Here is a 26,379-nt window from a genome sequence, read left to right on the forward strand (position 1 = left end):
GACTAGCATGGGGCATCGCTTCCTGAGAGGGCAAATATGTCCTCCTCCTGTCCTGACATGGGTGCATGTGATGTGAAACAAAACCTAGACACCATGTGTTTATATAATTTAGGTGTTCGTTTTCCACATATACTGTGATATATACATGTGCTTCTGATTGATGATAAACTGTAACATCCATCACTATGGCGTCCCAATATAAACCATAACATATGTCCAAATATGAGTTGGCGTAAGGAAGAGAATAGTGCTTAGCGTCTATCGTCATATTTCCTAGACAAAGTTTACGCCATCTAACTGTTAACATTTATAAGTCCAGGCTGTTAAGAAAAGAAAAAACAGCACACAAAAAGATAAAACACGAACAAAAAACATCATCAATTGCAGCCAGAAAAATTATCACATTGTCCACAAAAACTTATCTGAATGAGAAAAGTATACAACATATTATTCGAGATAATGTCATTCCAAATGACTGAGCTGATTAAGGTGGTTTTGCAGTTTGAAAAGGATAATCTTTAAGTGTATAAAATACTTAAAATTACCAAAATGTCCCCAAAATTTTAATATCAGCGTCTTTCAAAGATCCTGGCTGCTATGCTTCTATCTTGTGAGCAACATATGAGAGAGTTTCCTATGTCAGCAAAGCATATGTGCAGCATGGTGGCTCCGTGGTTAGCATTGTTGCTTTGCTGCACTGGGGTCCTGGGTTCAAATCACACCAAGGACAAACATCTACAAGGAGTTTGTATGTTCTCCCCATGTTTGTGTGGGTTTTCTGGTTTACTCCCTCTTAGTGTAAGCACCAATGGGGACAGTGATGTTAATGTCTCTAAAGCATTGTAGAATATGGTGATGCTATATAATCAAAGAGTAATAAATAAATCAGCAGTGTTTGTGTGAAGAATGCTGGTGGAATGTTCATATCAATAGCTAAGCCTACCAATTTCCCTGTGTAAGCATCAGTCATGATTGAAAAGGGGGCTATTTTAGCAATTGAACTGAGCCAAATCGCCAGTTTTGTTCCCGTGATGAATCATACAGTCTTTAGGTGTAGTGTGAAAGTAGAAGCTGCTGGGTTCTAGGAAAACCAGTCAGTTTTATGGTGCAGATAAGAAACTGATCTTCCCCTGTAACTGGGACTAACATACCAGCCCCAGTTACAGTGGAAATCATGAATAAAACAAATGTATTAATATGTTCAAATGCCCTCTTCCTAACCCTAAAGTCTTCTAAGACCTTATGGGGGCCACGTTGAGCAAAATAAATGAAAAAATAAATACATAAAAATTAAGGAAACAAAAGAACAAAACAAAACTGTTTTCTCCTTCGCCTCATTGGGGGACACAGATACTGTGGGTGTATACTTCTGCAGCTAGGAGGCTGACACTAAGTGAAAAAAAGAGGTTAGCTCCTCCTCCGCCGTATACACCCTCGCCCCTTTTGCGGGCGGAAATCAGTTTTTTGCTTAGTGTCCATGGAGGCACACGTCTGGTTTTTCTCCATTTTTTTTTTTTGTCTTTTTCCCATGAAGATGAGACATGGGCAACGGATCCTATTGAAAGGGTCCGATTTCCCCAAACCAACAAAGGTCAACACGTGCGAGTGTCCCTCCATGTATCCTCTCCCATGTCGTGGGACACAATGCCGGACTTAGCCCTGACCACTCCTAGGTATTGAAACCATGGGCTGTACAGAGGCACAAGACTAGTCTGTGCGGCCCCCACTGCTCCACCAATGCTTAGACTGCGGTGCTGCAAGGTGGCGGATGGTCCCTCTCCTCACCCCCTGAAGGGGTTAGATGGAGCTAGGGTGCCTGCACCGTCCTATTTTTTTATCGAGGCCCCTCACATACCTGCGCTCAGGCTGAAGAGGGTCATCGGTGAGGATTGGGTCTGCGAGGGCTCCTGCAAAGATCCGAGGGCTGGAGCCCCCAGCCGGCGGAAGCCAACGGCCATGCAAGGCAAGAGTGGCTGGATCCGTCAGGCGGCGCCTCGCTGGTTAGTAGTGCCATGTTTTGTCAGCGCCATGGAACCGCGCCCCCCCCGGTCAGGTAGGGGAAAAAATTGAGGCTGCGGCTTTAGCCGGAGCTAGGCTGCAGCCAGAAGTCCCGCCTCTGGGCCGCGCGTCACTTCCGGCGGCCCACCCTGCACTGGGCGGCGGCGAAGAATTTTAGGCCCCGGCTTCGGAGCGCGGCTAGGCCGCAGAATGGAAATTCCGTCCCTAGAGCGGTTTGACATGCTGGTGACTCATTCCGACAGCTGGTGGCGCGCGATTTGAAGGTGGAAGCGTCCAAGACGGGGGGGTGCAGGACTGGGGTAAGTGCTGCCTGAGAGGCCACGCTATAGGGGAACCGAGGTGCTACCTCCTCCCCCCTCCCCAGCAGCGGACAGATACAGCATGTCCGAAAAAGCAAAGACGCACACAATCTTTTACGCTGCATGCATCTCTTGTCGGGCTGTGTTTCTGTGGGCGCAGAGCAAGTGATTATGCGAAGCCTACAAATCCGAACGCGCCCAGGAGCCCTCCCCTGCGACCGTGACCAGTGTGTCGAATCCCCCGGAGTGGGCCCTATCACTGTCACAGTCCATGGTGTCGCTTACGAGAGCAATAGAGTCCCTTCAAGCCCCAGATAGGGGCAGGGACAATGGCTCGCCGGCCTTAGAGGGAACCTCCACCTCACAAGAGCCTCCGGCTTGCAGGGGCCGCTCTCACTCCAGGCAGACCCGGAGGAAACGAATCCACACGGTGTCGCCCAGTCCATCCGGTGCCTTAGCATCCGTAAGCTCTGCTTCTCGCTCCCCGTCACCAGTGGTTGATAGCGAGCAGACCTCAGGTTGCGACTCAGACGAGCCCCTTGACCTGGACACTCCAGGGAAACAGTGGACAGCCTCATAGAAGCCATCAATCAGACCCTGGGGATTGAGGATGATCCTGCAGCGGCTACGGGGCATAAAGTGGCATTTAAGCGAGTGAAGCGCCTGCACAGAATTTTTTCCTCTCACCCGGAGTTTGAGGACATAGTGCAGCGGCACAGAGAACGTCCAGACAGGCGTTTCTCGGGTCAAAAGGCACTCGAAACAAGGTATCCGCTTGCGCCGGACCTCCGTAAAAAATGGATGGAATCCCCGATGGTGGATCCTCCGGTTTCGCACCTAGCCACTAAGACCCTGCTATCCGTCCCTAGTGTTTCCTCGATTAAGGATCCCACGGATAGCATTATAGAGTGCTTAGCTCGCTCAGTATATGAGGCGTCAGGGTCAGCACTCGCTCCCTCGTTCGCAGCAACTTGGGTAGCCAAGGCTACGATATCATGGTCAGAAACATTAAACAAGGTCGCGCAGGAGCAGGATCTACCTGCAGAGATTTCGGAGGTCGCAGGTCAGATGGCGATGGCCGGAGACTATGTAATCAATGTGTCTTTGGATGCGGCCAATTACTCGGCACTTGCTACCGCTAATGCAATTTCTATCAGAAGAGCCCTATGGTTAAGGACATGGCGAGCCGATTCTACTTCTAAGAAGTCCTTGGCTTCCCTGCCTTATCAGTGCGGCCTCCTATTTGGGGAGAAGTTGGATCAACTTATCTCCAACTCCACAGGAGGAAAGAGCGGGTTTCTCCCTCAACAAAAGGTCAAAATGCTTTTTCGTCACCCGTTTCAGGCACGATTTCGGGCCTTTCGCAACCCCGGGTGGACTATAGCGGCCAATTCTGCCGCCTCAGGCCGCCCCAACCAGGATAGGGAGTGGCAGGTCTCATATAGAGCCAACCCATTGGGGAGAATGCGTACTCAGCAGCCCAGATTGAGGGGATCCAGATGCCAAAGATCGTTGGCCAAATGACTCGAGGCCTTTACCAGACGACACCAGCAAGGTGGGCGGCCGCCTACTCTGGTTTCACCACGTCTGGGTCAATGTCGCTCACAACGCATGGGTAAGGGAATTGGTGGCCTCAGGTTACAAAATAGAATTTGTCAGATTCCCTCCAAGACGGTTTTTCCTTTCCCGGCTTCCCAGGGTGGACACCCAGGCAAGGGCTCTATTGGGAGCCATCAAATCGCTCCAGCACAATGGAGTCATTGTTCCAGTGCCGGAACATGAAAGAGCTCAGGGGTTCTATTACAACCTTTTTGCGGTCCCCAAAAAGGACGGGTCTGTCAGGCCTGTTTTGGACCTGAAGCTTCTGAGCAAACTCATCAGGATCAGACATTTCCGGATGGAGTCTCTCCGTTCAGTCATATCGGCCATGGAGCAGGGAGAATACTTGGCCTCAATAGACATCCAGGACGCATATCTGCATATTCCCATTTTTCCTCCTCAACAGAAGTTTCTACGCTTCGCCATCAGCAATCAACATTTTCAGTTTGTAGCGCTACCCTTCGGGCTAGCCACGGCTCCCAGAGTGTTCACAAAGGTTATGGCAGTTGTCATGGCCATACTGCATTCTCGAGGCATAGTCGTCTTGCCTTATCTGGACGACCTCTTGGTCAAAGGCCCGTCAATACGAGCATGCGAGGAAAATGTCAACATCACGCTTAGGATGGTTGGTCAATGCAAAGAAGTCATCCCTTGTGCCAACTCAGAGGATCTCCTTCCTAGGAATGATCTTCGACACTTGCCGAGGGTTGGTAATTCTCCCACAGGAAAAGGCGCTAGCTCTCCGGCAGGGAGTCCGGACATTTCGCCAACCAGTCCCTCATACCATCCGATCCAGGATGAGGATTCTAGGGAAAATGGTGGCAGCAATGGAAGCGATACAGTTCGCCCAGTTCCATCTTCGCCCCCTGCAGCGCGCCCTCTTGTCAGCCTGGGACAAGAATCCTTTCACGCTCGATCGGCAGTGCTGACTGTCCTCTCAAGTCAGGCAGGCGCTCGGATGGTGGATAACCAGTTCCTCTCTGACCCAGGGGAAACCTTTCCCCCCAGATCATTGGCTGGTAATGACAACCGACGCCAGCCTCCTCGGCTGGGGAGCGGTGTTTCGCCACCATACAACCCAGGGACGGTGGTCGCCACAGGAGGCACACCTCTCGATCAACTTATTGGAGATACGATCAATTCGGCTGGCTCTGCAGAAGTTTCATCACTTTCTAGCTGGCCACCCTGTCCGGATTCAATTGGACAACGCCACGGCGGTGGCTTACATAAATCATCAAGGGGGCACCCGCAGCAGAGCAACCATGCGCGAGGTGGGGCACGTTCTTCAGTGGGCCAAAGCAAACCACTCGGTGATTTCAGCCGTCCACATCCCGGGCGTGGAAAATTGGGCGGCAGACTTTCTCAGCCGGCAGGGTCTTGCATCCAGAGAGTGGTCTCTACATCCCGAAGTTTTTCAGCAGATTTGTCAGCTGTAGGGAACTCCGGATGTGCACCTGATGGCGTCCAGAGTGAACGCCAAGGTGCCCACATATGTCACTCGGGCCAGGGACCCGCAGGCAATCGCCATGGACGCGTTGGTTCTGCCATGGAACCAGTTTCACCTCCCATATCTATTTCCCTTGCTGCCACTACTTCCGAGGGTCATCAAGAAGATCAAGACGGAAGGGGTTCCGGCGATTCTGCTGGCCCCAGACTGGCCCCGTCGAGCATGGCACGCAGATCTAATGCAGCTGCTCGCCGACGTTCCTTGGCGCCTGCCAGAGCGCCCAGATCTACTTTCTCAAGGGCCAATTTGCCACCCGAACTCAGGGGCCCTGTGTTTGACGGCATGGCCGTTGAATCTTGGATTGTAACCCAGGAGGGGTTCAGGAGCAATGTGGTCGCTACAATGATTAGCGCCCGGAAGTCTGCTTCAGCACGAATTTACCACCACACCTGGAAGGTGTTCTTTGCTTGGTTTCGAGGCCGCGGTGTTTCTCCGCTGAGATTTTCGACTCCAACATCTTGGCTTTTCTCCAGTCGGGCCTAGACTCGGGCTTAGCCCCAAGTTCCCTCAGGAGACAAATATCGGCCTTATCCGTCCTGTTCCAGTTCAGAATTGCTACCAATCTGCAGGTGAAGACTTTCATCCAGGGAGTCTCCCACTTGGTACCTCCCTATAAGGCACCTATGGACACTTGGGACCTTAACCTGGTCCTGAGTGTTCTGCAGGAAGCTCCATTTGAACCGCTTCAGGATATCTCCTTGAGGTACCTTTCCTGGAAAGTGGTGTTCCTATTGGCCATCACTTCTATCAGGCGGGTTTCATAACTGAAAAAAAGTTCAAAACTGTCATGTTAGTCAGAAGTGGCCAGGAACCAGTTAGAAAAACCGTAATAGTTCCCCCACCAAATAGTAAGGACTAACCATAAATCGTGGAGTACTCACAATCACATGCAAATAGAAGAAGAAAATTGAGTAACCATAAACCACAGCAGAAAAGTATGAAAAGAAATAAGAACAATCTTTATTTATTCACATTAAAAGAGAATATGAAACATTCATAAATATATTTGAGGTGAAAATAAGAAAAGGACAATCCTGATGACAGAGAAGGTAATCACCCCTACCTATGATCAGAGTGACAATGGGCCATAAGACCACATACATAAATGAAGTCATTATGCATAAAAAATGCTTGGATATTAAACTCAACAATCAATAACTGGCCCCAAAAAGTGTAACATACGGTAACAAATACCATAGATGACAGCAACATGTACTTCCATAAAAGGGTTAATCTGTTAGTACCAAAATCATGCCCAGTACCCAGCTGCCATAGTCACTCACCCATAATATCGCTGTGAAGGAGGGGAGACAGCCCACTCAACCCCGACGCGCGTTTCGCCAATGGCTTTCTCAAGGGGAGGTGTCTGTCTGGCGTCATCTATCCATATTATATACGCGGCGTCCCCGGTGTGGATAATCAAGGCGGCGCATGCCCAGCTGAACTGAGCGGTTATCATGCGATGCCTCACCGCCATCCATGAGTCGTGCGCATAGGTGGTAAAATATCCACTCAGACGTCATCAATATGCGCGCGACCCACGTCATGATGGCCCGAGCATCGCGCACCATAATCGGCAAAGCCGCGCAAGCGCACATGATCAGCGCCATTTTCATGAAGACGCACTGGGAGCAGCCATAGTACAGGTGTTAAATAAAGCCACAGTGCCGCCCTAACTCATGTTGTTATCAAGATTCAGGATTAAATGTATTATATGCATAATGAATCCTCACAAAAATCTCTACAGCACATAGTATAATGACCTGGACAGTATATGACATATCTGTGAGGAAAGCACGCACGTATTCAACACCATATTTAGGGGGATTTTTTGTTAATTACCATAGTGACAACGTCAAAATAAAAGACACTATAACCCCACTAAAAAGAATTATGGCAAAACAAGGCGCTGAATAATCATAGGTAGGGGTGATTACCTTCTCTGTCATCAGGATTGTCCTTTTCTTATTTTCACCTCAAATACAGTATATTTATGAATGTTTGATATTCTCTTTTAATGTGAATAAGTAAAGATTGTTCTTATTTCTTTTCATACTTTTCTGCTGTGGTTTAGGGTTTCAGAACTGGCAGCCCTATCCTGCCAAGCCCCGTTCCTCACTTTCCATAAGGATAAGGTGGTGCTCAGACCAGCCCCTCCTTTTCTTCCGAAAGTCGTGTCCTCTTTTCACATTAATGAAGATGTTGTCTTGCCTTCATTTTGTCCAGCACCGGTGCACCGTGTGGAAAAGGCTCTTCACACGTTAGACCTGGTAAGAGCCCTCCGGAGGTACGTGTCGAGGACGGCACCCTTTCGTCAGATGGACACGCTGTTCGTGCTCCCCGAAGGGCGCAGGAAGGGACTCGCTGCCTCAAAGTCGACCATATCCAGATGGATTCGTTTGACTATTCAGGAGTCCTACCGCATTAGAGACATGCCGATTCCAGCAGGGATCAGAGCGCACTCTACCCGGGCAGTGGGCGCCTCTTGGGAGCTTCGGCACCAGGCTTCGACGGAACAAGTTTGCAAGGCAGCAACCTGGTCAAGCCTGCACACATTTGCCAAACATTATAATATCCATGCTCAGGCCTCGGTGGATGCGAGCCGGGGTAGAAGGATTCTCCAAGCAGCGGTGGCGTGCCTTTAAACAAGAGGTGCATGTAGCTTGGATCGGTGAGTCAATCTCCCACCCAGGGACTGCTTTAGGACGTCCCATAGTATCTGTGTCCCCCAATGAGGTGAAGGAGAAACATGGATTTTTGTGATAAACTCACCGTAAAATCCTTTTCTCCGAGACGCTCATTGGGGGACAGAGCACCCACCCTATTAGCCAGTTGGCTCTTGGTTTATTTAAATTTATATGCATTTACTAATTTGATATAAGGGTGGTGTTTTGGACATGTTGTACCTGTATTAAGGCTGATTTTGTTGTCCTCCTACTGCTTTCGCACCAAGCTGATTTCCGCCCGCAATAGGGGCGAGGGTGTATACGGCGGAGGAGGAGCTAACCTCTTTTTTTCACTTAGTGTCAGCCTCATAGCGGCAGAAGCATACACCCACAGTATCTGTGTCCCCCAATGAGCGTCTCGGAGAAAAGGATTTTACGGTGAGTTTATCACAAAAATTCATGTTTTAGCTGCACCCTCATAAAAAATGTCTAATATAATAAATCATTTCTACGGAAAGGGGAACACAATTTAAAGTGTGCCATTTTGTGGTCAAAAAAATGTGAAAAATATACACATATTTCATTTTTTTTCTTAATATTTTCTTTCTCTATAAGCAAAATAAAATTAATATATAAATTCCAGAAACATTAAGCCTCATGCATCACGAAAAAAGAGGCAAAAATTATTTTGCTATCCCAACCCAAAATTTTTTAGAGGCATTAAAAGCGCATGTATAATAAAACCCCAAAATGTGCTTGGTTAGGAATAATGTTAAATTACCCAGTTCTAAACTGGTTAAAGATATTTTTTCAAATGTATTTTTTTTTATTATTATTAGTGATGAGCGAGTATACTCATTGCTCGGGTTTTCCCGAGCATGCTCAGGTGTGCTCTGAGTATTTTGGCGTGCTCAGAGATTTAGGACAAACGAGCATGCTCAGGAAAACCCGAGCAGCGAGTATACTCACTTATCACTATTTATTATGCTTACTTATATAGTAGCATTAATTCTACCGACATCATCACTGTCCCCATTGGGGCTCACAATCTAGATTCCCTATCAGTATGTCTTTTAAGTGGAGGAAACCCATGCAAACATGGGGATAAAATGCAAACTCCTTGCAGATGTTGTCCTTGGAGGGATATGAACCCAAGACCCCAGCGCTGTAAGGCTGCAGTGCTAGTCACTGAGCCACCATAGACAATCTCTTGCATAACACAAATACATCTTTAGTATTCGGAGTTCCATATTCTAACACACAGCTCTGAATTCCCCATTTTGGCTGTATTTCTGTAAAATTCATTCTCTGTTGCTGTAATTGTAACACTTGTGTATTGATTCATAATCCCATAAAAGGAATTTGTATAAATCTGCCTTCAGTATTGGAGTTATGATAAACCTACAGTTACTGGATGCTGTTAAGTTCACAGAGCACCAAGATTGCCATAAACGTTTTGCAAAATAATTCAAACTGAACATTTTAATCTAGGACAAAAAAGCATTACAAAGATTTTATTATTTAACTTTTTTTTCTTGTGCAGAAACGAATGACAATGACACTGTTGGATTTGTCCTGTATCAGAATGACAATTTATTTCCTTCTAAGCATAAAAAAACATTGGGTTTTCGAAAGAAGATAATTTCTGCCAGTATTTCTGGAGCGAGTGTTAACATTCAGTTTAGCTTCAATCAGCAGGTACCTTTTTGATATTGGCTTTATTTCACAGTATTAGTTTGTTACTATAGGTTACTAATTTTTTCAACGGCTTGTTCAATAAACCACCCAAAAATTGTGATCTAACGCATAGAGAATTGCGAACCAAACTCAGTCTAAATGGATATTATTCCTATGCATTTGCCTTTTCCTTAGTGAGAATTTCCTACCAAAATTACATTTGGAATATTTCCTCTACCTTTTGGTTTTCTCTACAACACACTAACATTTCATTATCCCAGTGCATTGGGAAACTTCAGCACTAGACAAAAGTTTTGAATCATAACTTTTAGTTCCATTTTCTTAGCCCCTCCACCCCTGGGCCATTTTCGGTTTTTCCTTTCTTCCTCTCCTTCTTACAAGAACCATAACTGTTTTTTGCCTTTTTTTTGGCTGGTCCAACTGTACTTTTGAATGACACCATTCATTATACCATATAGTGTACTGGATAACGGCTAAAAATCCCGTCAAGATTAGTCAAATTACAAAAAAAGTGCAATTCCACAATTTTTTTTTAACCTGCTCATTACATGGTGAAACTAACTGATTTTCTAGGTCAGTGCAAATATTCAGATACCAAACATGTATAGTTTTTTTTTTTTATTTAAGTGATGGAAAAAAATCCGAAACTTGTATATAAATTTTTTTTTGCTTTTGCCACCATTTTCTGAGACCTGTAGCAGTTTCATTTTTGGGATATGGAGCTGTGTGAGGGCTTATTTTTTTCAGATCAGATGTTTTTACTGATACCAATTTAAGGTAGATACGATGTCTTGATTGCCTCTTATTGCATTTTAGTGCAATGTTGCAGTGGCCAGAAAAACATAATTCTGGTGTTTCAATTTTCTCTCTACACTATTCACCTCTCAGGTTAACTTTCAGGCTAATCTTATATTTTACTAGATCAGACATTTCTAAACGCAGCAATACCAAATGTGTGCATTTTTTTAAAATTTGTTTTATTTTCAGAGGGGCAAACTGAGAGTGATTTGCACTTTTGTGTTTTTTTTAAACTTTTTTTTAACTTTTTGTTGTATTAAATAGTCCTTTTAGTGGACTTGAAGCTGCGATCAATTGTGCTATACATAGCAGAAATAATGAGTCGGCGTTCACAAGGAGGGTCATACTGACAGGAACGGTTGTCTTCAGCAGACCCTCAGCTGTTATGAAAGCATCATCGCCCCGTGATCATGTCATGGGCATGCCGACAGGAGCATGGAATGACGCGCGCCCCTGTCGGCGCATTTTAAATCCCGTTCATCCCACGGCTGTTAAAGGTACATGATGGCTGATTATATCAGCCGTCATGTGCGGGTTATGATGCAGGCTCAGCGCGTGAGCCCGCATCAAAGGCAGGGGCAAGACATTTAATGTAAATATACGTCATACCTCATGAAGGTGCTAAAAACATCCATAGTTTATGCACATATATGAAAACTCCCAATGCTTATGTTCAGTATTTTGGATCCGGTGTACACCCTATTGAAAGAGGACATTGGACACCATGCATTGCTGGATCAAATTTTTAAGGAATGATTCACAAATACCTCATTAGAGCACACTGATTATATGTCCTGCTGTGCATTGATTACAGCACAATTCTGATTAAAGATAAAATAGATGTCGATAAATTCTGTATAGATAACAGATGGGTCTATAGTCCCTCCATCTCTTCAGATGGGCTAAGGATACCCAGTTTCATACTTTCATATTTCCCGGCTATTGTTTCCTGAAATCCTAAGATTCCTAAAAACTTGTTGGGTTGAGAAACATATTTCATAGCTTGTTGCTTGCAGACAAAAACATGACAAATTCAATGATGATAAGGATGGAAATATTTGGTCTATTATATAACTTGTTTCTTGACAAGCTAATTACCAATAAGCCAGATCATTCGGTGTGCATACCAGACATGAATCTCTGATGATAGCATTCTTTTTTTCTCTGAATAAAGTACATTATTTTTCTCTGGATTTATTTTTATTATAGGTCGATACATCATCATATATTCTACTTCAATACGCTTGTGTTTTCTGGGACTATAAATGGAGTGAATGGAATACAACTGGCTGCCAGAAGAAAATCTCAAATCAGTCAACCTCAAATGAGACCTCATCTAATTCCATCAAATCATTACAGTGTACCTGCAACCACACAACTAACTTTGCTGTTTTAATGGTACTGTATATTTTTTTTTAGTCCCTTTGAGCTCTGAAATCACCCATCATTTATGTGAGAAGCTACAGAGGGTGAAATAAGTATTGAACATGTCACAAATTTTTTAAGTAAATATATTTCTAAAGGTGCTGTTGACATGAAATTCTCAACAGATGTCGGTAACAACCCATCTAATTCACATAAAGGCAAAGAAATCAAACCATATTTAATTATATACTTTGTACAAAAGCCTTTGTTGGTGATGACAGCTTTGAGGAACCTCTTGTTTAAGAAACTAGTCATTTCATTGATCAGGTGTGATTTTGGCCCAGTCTTCCAAACAAACAATCTTCAAATCCTAAAGGTTCTGTGTGTGGTCTCCTTCTATGAGCTCTGAGCTTTAGTTTCTTTCATAAATTTTCTAATGGACTCAGGTCAGGCGACTGGCTGAGTCTTTCTAGCAGCCTTATTTTATTTTTCTGAAACCAATTGATAGTTTCTGTGGCTATGTGTTTGGGATCATTGTCTTGCTGAAATGTTCACCCTTGTTTTTTCGTCATCATTCTGATAGATGGCAGCAGATTTTTATCAAGAATGTCTTGTTACATTTGTTCATTCATCCTTCCTTCTATTATATGATGTGTGCCAGTGCCATATGCTGAAAACAGCCCCACACCATGATGTTCCCACCTCCAAACTTCACTGTTGGTATGGTGGTTTTGGGGTGATCTGCAGTGCCTTTTTGGCCTCCAAACATGGTGTGTATTATGGCATCCAAAGAGTTACATTTTGTTCTCATCTGATCAGAATACATTCTCCCAGCATTTCGCAGGCTTGCCTAAATGTTGTTGAGCAAACTTTAAATGCACTTAAACATGCTTTTTGTTCAGCAATGGAGTCTTGCATGGTGAGCTTGCACACAAGCCTTGGAGATGGAGTGCATTGCTTATTGTTTTCTTTGACACAATTGTACCTGCTAAAATCATGTCTTTCTGTATCTTTCCACTGGTGGTTCTTGGCTCTTGGACAACTCTTGATAATTCTTTTCACTCCTCTGTCTGAAATCTTGTGGGGAGCACCTGTTTGTGGCCGGTTTAAGGTGAAATGATGTTCTTTCCACTTCTGGATTATGGCCCCAACAGTGCTCACTGGAACTGTGAGGTCCAGAGGTTAAGAGGAAAGTGTGATGAGATTAACTTGCATTGTTTGAGTATTTATTCAATTTGCATAGTTTGTCCTTCTCTGTTTTGCAAGTCAATAAAATAGCTGGCCTGGACAATGTGTAATCAACATATTAACAAGCATCTATTGTTTAGTTACCCTGTGTCTCTGTCATCATGGATAACAACACAATATGTTACAACAAACGTCAATTTAAAACTCAATATTACAGGCTCATATGAACAATAGTCTGTGTTTTCTTGACCAACCAAAGAACAAATACATAAATTCAAAAGTCAGCATAAAGATAACAGTCTATGCCTCCTGGCTTACTGAAAATAGACATTTGGATAACTAAATGCTTTGTCGTCAAAGGAGCCTACTTTAGTTTAGAAATTCTTCTGTAACCAATGTCATCACTATGTTTTGCAACAATGAGTTTGTGAAGGTCTTGAGACAGCTCACTGGTTTTACGCATAATAAGATTTCTGTTGTAGCGCCTTGGTAATTGTTCACCTTTTTATGGGCCATAAGTTGAACCTGCTGATATTATTTTTTACTAAGTGAAGTAGGATTACTTTCTAATTACTGATAGATTTCAGCTGGTAACATGACTTTCCATGGCATTTTTCACCTCTCTTTCTTCATGTGTTCAATACTTTTTCCATTTGTAATTTCTCATTATTACACATAATTTAATTTATGGCCATCTATGGTTTGATTTCTTTGCGTGTGTGAATTGGGTGATTCGTCACCGACATCTGGTGAGAATTTCAGATCAATAGCACTTTTAGATATATATTTACTTAGAAAATTGGTGACGTGTTCTACTCTTATTTCACCTGCTGTATATGCGATGGAGAGGAGCAGTCACAAGAGACCTCTTTGGGTAATGGGGTTCAATAGTGCCTCTGCCAACGTGACATTATTAATATAAATTTCCTGTTGTAGGTGGGAGCCCTGTTATAGATTTTACATCAAAGCCCAGGAGATTTAAAGCTCTGAAAACTTTGGAAAGTTATGAAACTTTGCACATTAGTTTCTAAGGGGAAAAAAATTGCAGGTCAATGGATTCCAAACCCCTGCTTTTTCCCTATCTATTTCCCTGTCTCCACCTGCATTTATTCCTGAACATACTCATTGGAGTACACAAGATGGCAGTGATGGGTCAGCACCTGTCTCCCCCTCTGAGTATTCTGCTGATTACAACAATTTCCTGCAGTAGCTTAGCCCCAACGGAGCTAACCTTTTCACTGCCAGCATCTGTACTCCAAATTAGTACGTTCTGATATGAATGGAGCTCAAAATGCAGGCAAATAAACCTTGGAAAAGTAGTGGTTTGAAAGTTACTCACATGCAATATTTTTACAGTAATGAAGTCAAATCGCCTAATGAAGAGATTTGAAAAGTCTCATAATTTTCCATGTTGAACAAAATTATATATATTTATCATAGTTATGTTTAAATAATGTCCTTACCCCCACGCTAAAATTAATTAATTGGTAATTTAAACTCCTCATCTCTATTTATTATGCATAGTTAGTTCCATTATACATTACTTTCCTAAATGTTTTTTGTCCTTTACTATATTAGTGAAATGTGTTGCCTTGCATTATTCACATTGCTGGGGCCAGTAGGCACAAAATATTTGTCACCCTAAACCTTAATCCATCAAGCAGCTAAACCATTTTCCACACACAATTTTGTACCATGTTATTCCTATGTAAGCCATATAAACCTATATTTTTTAAATTAAATTAAGAGGGAAAGATTCTAAAAGTAAGATCAGTGCTTGTGCATAAATCAATTATATGGGTAACATAGGTAAAGATAGGTGAATCCTATCATGCCCATGAAGCTTCATTTTTATGTATATACTGACATGGACACAATATTTTTTGAGGGACCCGTTCACTAGAGTTTGTGGTCACATGTGAATTACAGTCCTAAGGAGAACTATTAGCATAACTTGTAGGTACAAAAATCTTCAAGTAATCCTGGAGAGGCATAGTAGATCAAAGCAGACATTTTATAATAGAAATTAATTGGAATTCAAGGTTAAGAATCATAGAATCATAGAATCATAGAATCGTAGAGTTGGAAGGGACCTCCTGGGCCATCTGGTCCAACCCCCTGCTCAAAGCAGGATTCGCTAAATCATCCCAGTCAGATGTCTGTCCAGCCTCTGTTTGAAGACTTCCATTGAAGGAGAACTCACCACTTCTCGTGGCAGCCTGTTCCACTCATTGATCACTCTAACAGTCAAAAAGTTTTTTCTAATATCTAATCTGTGTCTCCTCCCATTCAGTTTCATCCCATTGCTTCTAGTCTTTCCTTGTGCAAATGAGAATAAAGTTGATCCTTCTACAATGTGACAGCCCTTTAGATATTTGTAGACAGCTATTAAGTCTCCTCTCAGTCTTCTCTTTTGCAAACTAAACATTCCCAAATCCTGCAACCTTTCCTCATAAGACAGGGTTTGCAGACCGGTCACCATTCTGGTCGCTCTTTTCTCAACTTGCTCCAGTTTGTTGATGTCTTTTTTAAAATGTGGTGCCCAAAACTGGACACAATATTCCAGATGAGGTCTGACCAAAGAGGAGTAGAGGGAAATAATGACTTCACGTGATCTAGACTGTATGCTTCTGTTAATACATCCTAGAATTGCATTTGCCTTTTTTGCTGCTGCATCACACTGTTGACTCATATTCAGTCTGTGATCTATTAGTATACCCAAGTCTTTTTCACATGTGCTGTCACTTAGCCCTATTCCTCCCATTCTATATATGCTTTTTCCATTTTTATTGCCCAGATGTAGTACTTTGCATTTCTCCCTGTTAAAAACCATTCTGTTAGTTGCTGCCCACTTCTCCAGTTTATTTAAATCTTTTTGAATCCTCTCTCTCTCTTCTCTAGTATTAGCTATCCTTCCTAGCTTTGTGTCATCAGCAAATTTAATCAGTTTACCCTCAATTCCTTCATCTAAATCGTTGATAAAGATGTTGAACAATACAGGGCCCAGGACAGAGCCCTGTGGTACCCCACTTGAGACATTCTTCCAACTGGATGTGCAGCCATTTACGACCACTCTTTGGGTCCGATCACTAAGCCAGTTATGAATCCACCTAACAGTTGCCTTGTCCATTCCATACTTAATCATTTTTTCAATAAGGATTGTATGAGAGACTTTGTCAAATGCTTTGCTGAAGTCAAGATATACTATATCTACAGCATTTCCTTGATCCACCCAATCAGTGATACCGTCATAGAAGGAAATTAAGTTAGTCTGACATGACTTATTAGTTACAAACCCATGCTGACTCTGTTTAATCACTTCATTCTTATCCAGGTATTGACATACATGTTGTTTAATAATTTGTTCAAAGATCTTTCCTGGTATAGAAGTCAGACTCACCGGCCTATAGTTACCTGGGTCCACCTTCTTCCCCTTTTTGAAGATAGGAACAACATTTGCTCTTCTCCAGTCTTCTGGCACTTCTCCTGTTCTCCAAGAATTTTCAAAGATTATGGAGAGGGGTTCAAAAATTTCTTCTGCTATCTCCTTCAGTACTCTGGGGTGTAATTCATCTGGACCTGGAGACTTGAATTCATTTAGGTTAGCTAAGTGTTTCCTCACTATCTTTCTGTTTATAGATATCCTGGATTCTTCTATTCCCTTAATAGGACAGTGAATAACAGTTGATGTTACATTTCCTTTCTGAGAGAAAACAGATGCAAAATAGGAATTTAAAAGTTCAGCCTTCTCAACATCCTGTCTTACCATTTCATCATTTTCATCCTGTAAAAATCCTATAGCATCTTTGACTTTTCTTTTACTTTTGACATATCCCCAAAATCCTTTATTATTGCTTTTGACAAGTATTTATATGCAGTAAATCGTATTTATACATCACATTTTGTAGAGTTTTCAGAATTTCCTTTAAATCATTGAGCAAGATCTTTGTAGAATTTTTATTAAAATTCTTCCCTTTTACTTTTACAATACTACTACAGAAAGCCCATTGTAGAAATGTATGTGACCCAGTAGCGTAGCTACCGGGGGGCAGAGGGTGCAGTCTTCTCAGGCCCCACGTTCACAGGTGCCCACCCAGAGCTACAGCTACTCTAAACTGTATCGGTGTGTGCAGCGCACTGATACAGTTAAATTCTGCGGTAGAGCAGGGAGACATGATCTCCCTCCACTACCGCTAAGCCTACAAAATCTGTAGATAGCACGTCGATTTAAGCCTTCGGTGTAAAGAAAAGCAGGAATACGCTCAGACGAGGCTGGGGTGGCACGATGACATCCTGTCTGTCGGCAGACTCCTCGGGATCCATGGTTTGGTGAGTGTGTCACAATCCATTTTTGGATGTGTGGCAGCTCTGGTTCCATTATGATTTAAATGTAGCGTTTTTCCTTTTCAGGCCAGCAGGAGTTAATGTCAACCTTCCCTTGCTGCAACTGCAGAGTTGCTAGGTCAGCTGATGTGTGTGTTGATCACTCCTACCATCCTTTAAATAGTTACCTGATGCGTCAGCTGACTGTCGGTGATAGAGCAATCTGTATTGATCAAGCCTGGAGTAAGGAGCTCTCTGGTTGCAGGGCTGAATCTGCTGGTTTTGTGGGGTTCATGGCCCTGATGCTTTTCTTCTGCTGTGCGGTGCTTTGCAGCAGACAAAGTTAAGCTAAGTTTTGCGTTTTTACCTCGACTGTCTCATGCTTGTCACTGTCCCCGGCAAGTGCACTAGCCAGGGCAGTGTGAGGTAACAGTGAGGAACGAGGTTCGCAACAGTGGCGGGTGCAAGGACCCTCTTAGTCCATTAGGGAAGTGTAGGGTCATGCTCAGGTTGGAGCTCAGGAGGTGTCCATCCCTCATTCGCTATTGGTATGGCTTTTCTCTCCACTTTACCATCCTGTTGTGTGTTGTGCCATCCGCTGGACCGACCGCTGTTATTTATATTTTATTTTAATATTGCTTGTGGGGGGACTATTGGGGGCCCTACATACAGTGAGGGGGGTTACAGGAATACTTGGGGCCTTGCATACAGTATGGGAGGGCTACTGTGGGTCCATGCATACAATGTGGGGGGGGTAATGAGGTCCATGCATACAATGTGGGAGGGCTACTGTTGGACCATGCATACCATTTGGGGGGGGTTATTGGTGGCCATCCATACAATGTGGGGGGTTATTGTGGGCCATGCATAGAATGTGAGAGGGCTACCGTGGAGCCACATATACAATGTGTGGGGGCTACTGGAGGTCAAGTATACAGTGTGGGAGGGGTACTGTTGGACCATGCATACAATGTGGGAAGGCTACTGGGGGCTATGTATATAATGTGAGAGGGCTACTGAGTGCCCTCATACAGTGAAGAGGGCTACTGGGGCCATTCATACAGTATGGGGGGCTACTGGGGGTCATGCATACAATGTATTGGGGAGGCTACTGTGGGCCCTGCATACACTGTGTGTGGGGAATACTGAAGGCAATGTATACAGTGTTGGGGTGACTACTGGGGGCCACACATAGTGTGAAAGGACTACTGGGGCCATGAAAAAGGTTTGGAAGGCTACTGAGGGCCATGCAAATGTAGGAGGGTGGACTGATGTGTGGACCTGTCTGACGGAAAAGTGAATGTAAAAGGTGTAATGTACGATGCTTTATTATAAATTATATATGTGGGGGGCAACAGCTAGAATTAGTGAGAGACGTTGTAGAATTGAGTTCTGGCCACTAGATGGAGACATAGGGATAGTGAGAAGAGGAACCTAACAGCAGCTGAAGCTAGGAAATGCCAAGTCATGGTGGGCGGAGTTACGGCAACTAAGGAGGGGAATTCCCAGGAAAGGGGATAAATGGAACAAGAGTCACAGGGTTAGACAGATCTCTCTCAGGGAGCGACAGAGGACAGAAGAGCTCAGGAGAAGATAGACGACAACACAGCTCAGGAGAAGACAGCGGAGAGAGACTGATAGTCGGGAGGAGGCCCTGACAGGACAGCTGCAGAACGAAGGACGCAGGACAAAGGAGGCCTGGGGTACCGGACGGCTAGACACCGAAGGGGTAGTAAGTGTCGCAGCAGGCAGACTCGGTGGCCGTTGGCCTAACGGCAGCCATGGTGAAAGAACCTGGGGGGTCATCACCAACAGGAATAGGAGGAGGTGATAGGTACCCGGGCCAATGGGCAGAATCTGTCGTATTGCTGTGGATGTCAAAGAAGACACCCAATAAAGTGGACCTGAGTGAACGGATTCCTGCATCTGTCTCCAGTTTGTTCTGCAGCCAAAAGGGACCACCCCCCAGTCGTCACACGTTACTACACAAAAAGTGTGAGGGACTACTGGAATACTGACAGCCATTCAAACAGTGTGGCGGAACTACTGGGGGCCATCCATACAGTGTGTGGAAGAGGACTACTGGAGGTCAAGCTGACAGTGTAGTGTAATAGTGGGGGCCATGCATACAGCGTGGTGGGACTACTGGGGGCCATGCATACAGTGTGGTGGTACTACTGGGAGCCATGTATACAGTTTAGAGACTACTGGGTGCCAAGCAAACAATGTTGAGGGACTACTGGGTGTTATCTTACAGTGTGTGTGTATTTCTGGGGGCCATCATACACTGGAGAGACTACTCGGGACATCATACAGTGTGGAGGGGCTACTGAGAGCCATCATAAAGTGGGGGAGGGGCTACTGTGGACTGTCATTCAGTGTGGGGGAACTATATATGGGAGGACTCGGAACATTATGTTAAGTGGGCACTTAAGAAGCATAATTGTTATAGGGCACTACGGGTATTGTGACTGTCAAGTGGGCACATTGGAGCCATTATTACTTTGTAGGGGCAAAATGTTGGCAGTGTTTTCTAGGGCATTTAAACAGGGAAGTAATATTTTCTACAGGGCAATTTTACCATCTAGAGGGCACAAAGGAGGCATTATTACTATGTAGGGGGTACTGTGGTGGGCATTATTAGTAATAAGAGAATCAGTAATAGGGACACATACAGCAGCGGCTCAGTATTGGAGTATCAGCAGGATGAGGAGTTTGTGCAGGCTGGGGATGGATGGGGATGATGCTGGAAATGTGAGAAGTCAGTTGTGTCTTTCTTATAATCTCTGCAGATGAGTCTTGGCTGGAGAACTTGTCATGTCTCTCTGGGTCTGTTTGATAAGACAGGAAATGTGAACCACTGCATCAGAAAGGAAGTCAACTGTAAGTCACCTAAGATGGCTGTCATATAATCTCTTATGTGTTCTGCAGCACTGGTATCTACCACTATATTGTCACTATATGGTGGTAATATCCGTATTAATCTTTGTATAGAGATTGTCAGTAACAGCATAGTAATCTGCTGAGATTATGATCTATGATTAGGGTACGCCACCATAGTTGTACACATGGTTACCTAGTCAAGGACCCACTTAGATGTTTCGTCTCCCCTGAGCTAGTTACTAGAGATGGGTGGACAACTGGATGTTCGGGTCCGGTGGGTTCTTCTGAACAGTTACAAAAAGTTCGGGTTTCGGTAGCAGAACAGTACCCGAACCAGGACGCCATTCACTTGAATGGGGGCGCCCATTCAGTGTTTGCCATGCTGTCATTTGCATAACAGTACGGCAAAAATAGCTTCTGATCCGCGGTGATATCATCCCCGCCGGTGAGAGAACTGTGGTTCCCACGCTGCCAGAAGACAGCATGAGCACTCAGCTGTGATCTGAGGTATAAAGCTTACCTCCGGTCACTGGTGTCAGCTGATGGGACTACTGATCCCATCATCCGACACCTGCTGCAGCTAATTACAGTGAGAGCCGGCCAAAGAGCCAGAATTGGTGCATCTAATAGATTTGCCTTATCTGGGCAGCTGCGGGCTTCTATTTTTAGGCTGTGGGGGCCACTATCCATAGCCCCTTACCAGCCTGAGAATACCAGTCCCCAGCTGTCTGCTTTAGCAAGGATGGATGTCAAAAATGGGGGGACCCATGCCACTTTTTTAAATTATTTATTTAAATAATTAAAAAAAACAGCATGGGGACTCCTCTATTCTTGATAACTAGCCTCGCTGAAGCTGACAGCTGAGGCTTGCAGCCCCCAACTGTGAGTTTTGTCTGTCTGGTTAGCAAAAATACAGGGAAACCCAAGCCGTTTTTTTTTAATTATTTATTTACAGCGCAGGAGCAGCAGATGAATACTCCCATCCGCCGCTCCTGGTCTCACTGTTATTAGCAGCTGCAGGTGTCGGATGATGGGATCAGTAGTCCGATCAGCTGGCACCAGTGACTGGAGGTAAACTTTATACCTCCGATCACAGCTGAACCCTCACGTTGTCGTTTGGGAACCGCGGCTCTGACAGGCGGGATGATTTCCCCGCTGATCAGAAGCGGTGTTTGCCGCGCTGCCATGCATATGACAGCATGACAAACACCTGGTGTTCGGCCCCAGAACCCGAATAGTAACACAGACTTCCTGGTGAAGTCTGTGTTCGGTGTCTGTGCCCGAACAGTAGGTGTTCGGTGCGGACGCCGAACATTACTGTTCGGGTTCGCCCATCTCTACTAGTTACGCCTCTGATTGTGCCCTAATGCAAGATCTCCATACTAATTAACATATCTTCAAACATCCAGGCCGTGACCGTTGATCCTTTAGCATTATCAGTAGATGCACTGTGCATCACTGCAAAGGTCAAACAAACTAAAGAATAGCGAATATGGTTCTCCGAGCTTCAAGTTATTAACTACAGTTCTGAAAATCAATATATTGAAAAGCACACTACAATATATGCACTCATGTTGTTGTGGAAAAGCAATTGTCACTACTGATATTCTAATCTATATTTGTGTTTTTCACTTTTAGAAATTTAAAGAAAACATAAATTTTGCTTCCTTGAACATTGTGTCACTGGTTGGCTGTGCACTTTCTGTAATTGGATTAAGCATTACTGTTATATTTTTATTGTATGAAAGGTAAGTTGTACAAAAGCACCAATTGTAGAGATTTTGTTTTAAATTTTTTTCTACTCATTAAGATAAATATTAGGAGTGACCTAATACTAGGACAACTGTGGCAGAGTTGACCAAACATATATGGGCCTAGTGACACTGAATTTGCCTTTAAAAAGAATCTGTCAGGTGATTAATGCTTCCAAAACTACAGGCAGCATGAATTGCTGCTTGGCTGCATAATTGCAGTTAGGTATAATATTCCCTGAAATGCTCTGATTTCAAAGAACCTCGCTGGACTAGTCTGGTCTCAGGCTATGGTGCCCAGCCGGCTAGTCCCAGTAGGCTATTGACAGGTCTCTCATTATGTACACGCGAGGGGGAGACCTGTTAATCACCTGCAGTAACACTGGGAAGTATCGGCTTGGGTACTGTAGCCGGAGACAAGACTTGCCCTGCTTCGCCACCCAGCCAACTCTTTGCAGCAGATAAATGACAGGTCTCTGCTTCGCGTGTACCTAGAGAGAGACCTGCCATTTACTTTCAGTGGCACTGGTTCTTCAAAGTATATTTTCTTTGAGACACCAGGCTACGAATGATGCTGCCCACGGTTTGAGCAGTATGAATTGCCTGACAGGTTGTCTTCATTAACACCACCCACAGTGGAGCTTGGCAATAGCTTACTTTGCTCTTCTTTTACAGAACACACATAAATCTGCCAGACCATACCTTCATGTGTACGGTGGGAGGTCTGGTGCTGGTAATGACAGTTTGCACAGATGATGGGTATCTTTGTATTGGCTATCTAGACTCTGCGACAGACATGGATTATTAACCTTGCTCTCAGCACGCCCATAGATGTTCTCAGTGGCCTTTACCCTGGCAGGACCGTCTATACCTCATACTGGATCCCAAATGTGGGCATGTAATATTGGGTCTCACAGTACCGTTTATATACAGGAATAATTTTTAGATCATATTGAGTGACTTTGGACAATCTATTTGTTAGAAGGATTCCCCAAATGTACAGATATAACAAAGGTTACCTAAACGCAGATGACTAACGTTTGTGGCGTACATCCTTCTCTGTACCCCTTTAGCAGCACCATAGGACACACACGTATATGGGCCTTGGTATTGGAACTGCTATTTTATATGTTTATATATTTACCAGAATTACATATATAATTGTCGTTTATTTTTATGATCTATTGGTAAACAACAGCGATTTGTTACCTAAACAATTAATTGGATTTATGTGTGTAAGGGTGTGTGCACACACTGCGGATTCTGCTGTGGTTCCGCAGCGGATTTGGCCGCTGCGGGTCCGCAGCAGTTTTTGCTGCGGTGTACAATACCATTATTCCCTATGGGAATAAAAAACCGCAGTGCAGACGGTGCAGATTTTTCCGCGCGGTTTTCCTGCGGTTTTGAAACCGCAGAAAGAATTGACATGTCAATTCTTTCTGCGGATTCCGCTGCGGTTTGCCATCTCCTCCATTGTGGAGATGAAAAACCGCAGGGCAAAACCGCAGATTTACCTGCGGATTTTACAAAATCCGCGCTGCCAAATCCGCACCCCAATCCGCAACGTGTGCACGTAGCCTTACGTTGTATTCTGATATTTGGGGAGACGGTTCGGATTCCTGCCTATATTTTTATGCACTGTATATCGCTACTTTTGTTTTTAATGTAATGTGTAATGTTGTTCACGTTAGTGATCTTTACTTTCATATATCTTAGTTGCCTTATCATATTATGGGTTGATTAGAGCCTCTTTATGCACCACTTTATAATTATTTACTGTCTTGGACATTGTATTTATTTTCTATTTAATTCAGAAATCAACGTATAATATATCATATCATCTATGTACAACTAACATATTTACGATTTGATTCTTTTTTGACCATTTTGTAATTCCAGAACAAAAAAGCCAACTTCATGGCTTCTGATAAGTTTTTGCTCATCTTTCCTGATTTTTTACATTATCTTCATCATTGCAATGGAGACCTCAAAATACACCATTGTGACAGAAAATCCAAACCAGAATGATTCAGAAAACAGCTTCTTTTGGAGTGACGTGGAGAAGGTGCACGATGGAGCGTGCACTGGACTGGCTGCTCTGCAGCACTACTTCCTATTGGCAGCATTCGTACTGATGGCGCTATTGGCATTGGAGCTTTATTTCCGCATTGTTCATGCCAGTCTTCACTTGCCGGAATACTTTAAGAAAAGTGCATTTATTATAGGATGGGGTAAATCATTTATGATGCAGGATGCATTTGTATATTAATATATCTTCTTCTCTGTGGACATGGTATGGTTATATACTGTATCTCCGTTGATAAATTTCATGTGTTTAAATGAGGTACTCTCTAAGCTTGCAGTCTATGACCAAACATTAAATGGTTACTGTCCATTCAGCACATTTTGCAGATACCAATGGTACATTGACTCTAAAAAATCTTGTAACATACAGTATCTTATTAGCTTTTTTCTGTACTCATGAGCCACTTCTGCTCCCCCTTGCCATCTGAAGTTATCATCCATTCTGAAAAACAGCTAAATTCTGTCTTTGTTGAGTCTTGAAAGACTGGCAGCACAGTGAGGTGTCAGTTTATATGGTCTATTATAATCTATGGGAGAGTGGAGGAAGAGTGACAATCAGCACCGTGAGAGACCAGATAGATCATACAACAGTTTCTACCAAATTTATTTAACTTCAATGCTGGATTCACAGCCACACAGCACAGTACTTGAGCAGGAGGCAAAGGAATGAGATAGTGAGGTGTCAAGTTACATGATCTATTAAACTCTATTAAGGGGGAGGAGGAATGAGAATCACTTAGCACATGGATCATACAGCAGCTTCTACCAAATTTTGCTGGATTCACAGCCACCCAGTTTAGTACTGCTTTGTAACATCTTCCCTATTATTGCAATTGTCCGTGTGGTACAGTGAAAGAATGAATCCATCTCTATGAATTTTGTGCTGTATAAGGGCAAGATCATAGCAGGTAGTCTACATTCACCAGCTCAAAAATTACTAACAATTAGAGATAGAGCCTGCTGAGGGAAAAATGCAAAAAAACCCCTCTAAAATGTATATGTCTTTAACCCCTTCCCTATGTAGACCAATTTTTTGGGGGGATTTTCATTTTTTCTTCCTCATATTCAGAGTGACAACTTTGTTACTTTTCCATTAATATTGATAATTGACAGCGTCATTTTTGCGGGACAAGTTGTTCTGTTGAATGACGCCATTGATTTTACTATACAGTGTACTGGAAAACAAGAAACCATTCCAGTGAAATTGCAAAGAAACCCTTGTTGTTGCCATTTTTCAACACGTGTAACTTTTTTATTGTTCATTCAATTGAATTGTTTATTAGTTCCATTTTAGGATAGATAAAACATTATGATTGCTTTTTTTCATAAAATACAGCACCTCTACCACCATCAGTACAGACATATATTACCATAATCACCATGACTATAGAAATCATAAGAACCACTATCAGTACAGGAATCTATCACTAGAAGCACCATTAGTACAGGAATACAACACCTGAACCAATAACAGAACAGAAATACATCACCACAATCACCATCAGTGCATCAATACATAACCAGAACCACCATCAGAGCATGAATATAGCTATAAATCTTAGTACATCAACCAATTGTAATGTCAGGTCAGATGTCACAAATACATAACTAGAACCACCAATAATATAGCAATAATACACCAATCATAATCAGTACACTATCACCATCAGTATAGGAATACGTCACCAGAACCATGACCAGTACAAAAATACAGCATCACAACCATCATCAGTATAGGAATACATCACCAGAACAACCATCAGTACATTAATACATAACAAGAACCAGTATCAGTGCATGAATACATGACCTCCCCAGAACCACCATATACAATTGTATTGTCAGGAACACTGCACTGCACTTGCTCACTGAGCCAGTGCACATGTCCTGAGTACGAAAGATACCTGTGGAGCGGGGCAGCAGCGGTGAAGATGCGTGCTTCAGACTAGCAGGGCCTGAAGCAAGTGACTGCTGGGGGCGTGGCTTAAGCTCCACAGAGCTAGGAGCTGAAGGAAAACTCCTAGAAAGGTAACTATGGGACAAGTTACCAAGGGGCATAGGCAGAGACGTAAGCCAGATTAAGCCGGGGTCAAAGCACGAGAGAGCACGACAATACCAAAGGGTTAGACAGAGCGGATAATCAGCACATAGCAATAGATCAGAAAACCAGAACGGGCAATAGACTGTACAATAGGGAC

The 26,379-nt window shown here is 43.6% G+C and overlaps 1 protein-coding gene across 1 annotated transcript in view; it reads left to right on the forward strand.

The window, feature by feature from the left end:
* Positions 1 to 26,379, forward strand: part of ADGRG7 (adhesion G protein-coupled receptor G7) — a 125,570-nt gene that overhangs the window by 71,970 nt on the left and 27,221 nt on the right. The window contains exons 9-12 of the mRNA XM_073565224.1: positions 9,634 to 9,788; positions 11,796 to 11,984; positions 21,984 to 22,093; positions 23,996 to 24,327. Of these exons, the coding sequence (XP_073421325.1) occupies positions 9,634 to 9,788; positions 11,796 to 11,984; positions 21,984 to 22,093; positions 23,996 to 24,327 (786 nt within the window). The remainder of the gene's footprint in view (positions 1 to 9,633; positions 9,789 to 11,795; positions 11,985 to 21,983; positions 22,094 to 23,995; positions 24,328 to 26,379) is intronic.

Source organism: Dendrobates tinctorius, unplaced genomic scaffold (genome assembly GCF_039654945.1).
Source record: "Dendrobates tinctorius isolate UK_male_01 unplaced genomic scaffold, ASM3965494v1 ptg000016l, whole genome shotgun sequence".
NCBI lineage: Eukaryota > Metazoa > Chordata > Amphibia > Anura > Dendrobatidae > Dendrobates > Dendrobates tinctorius.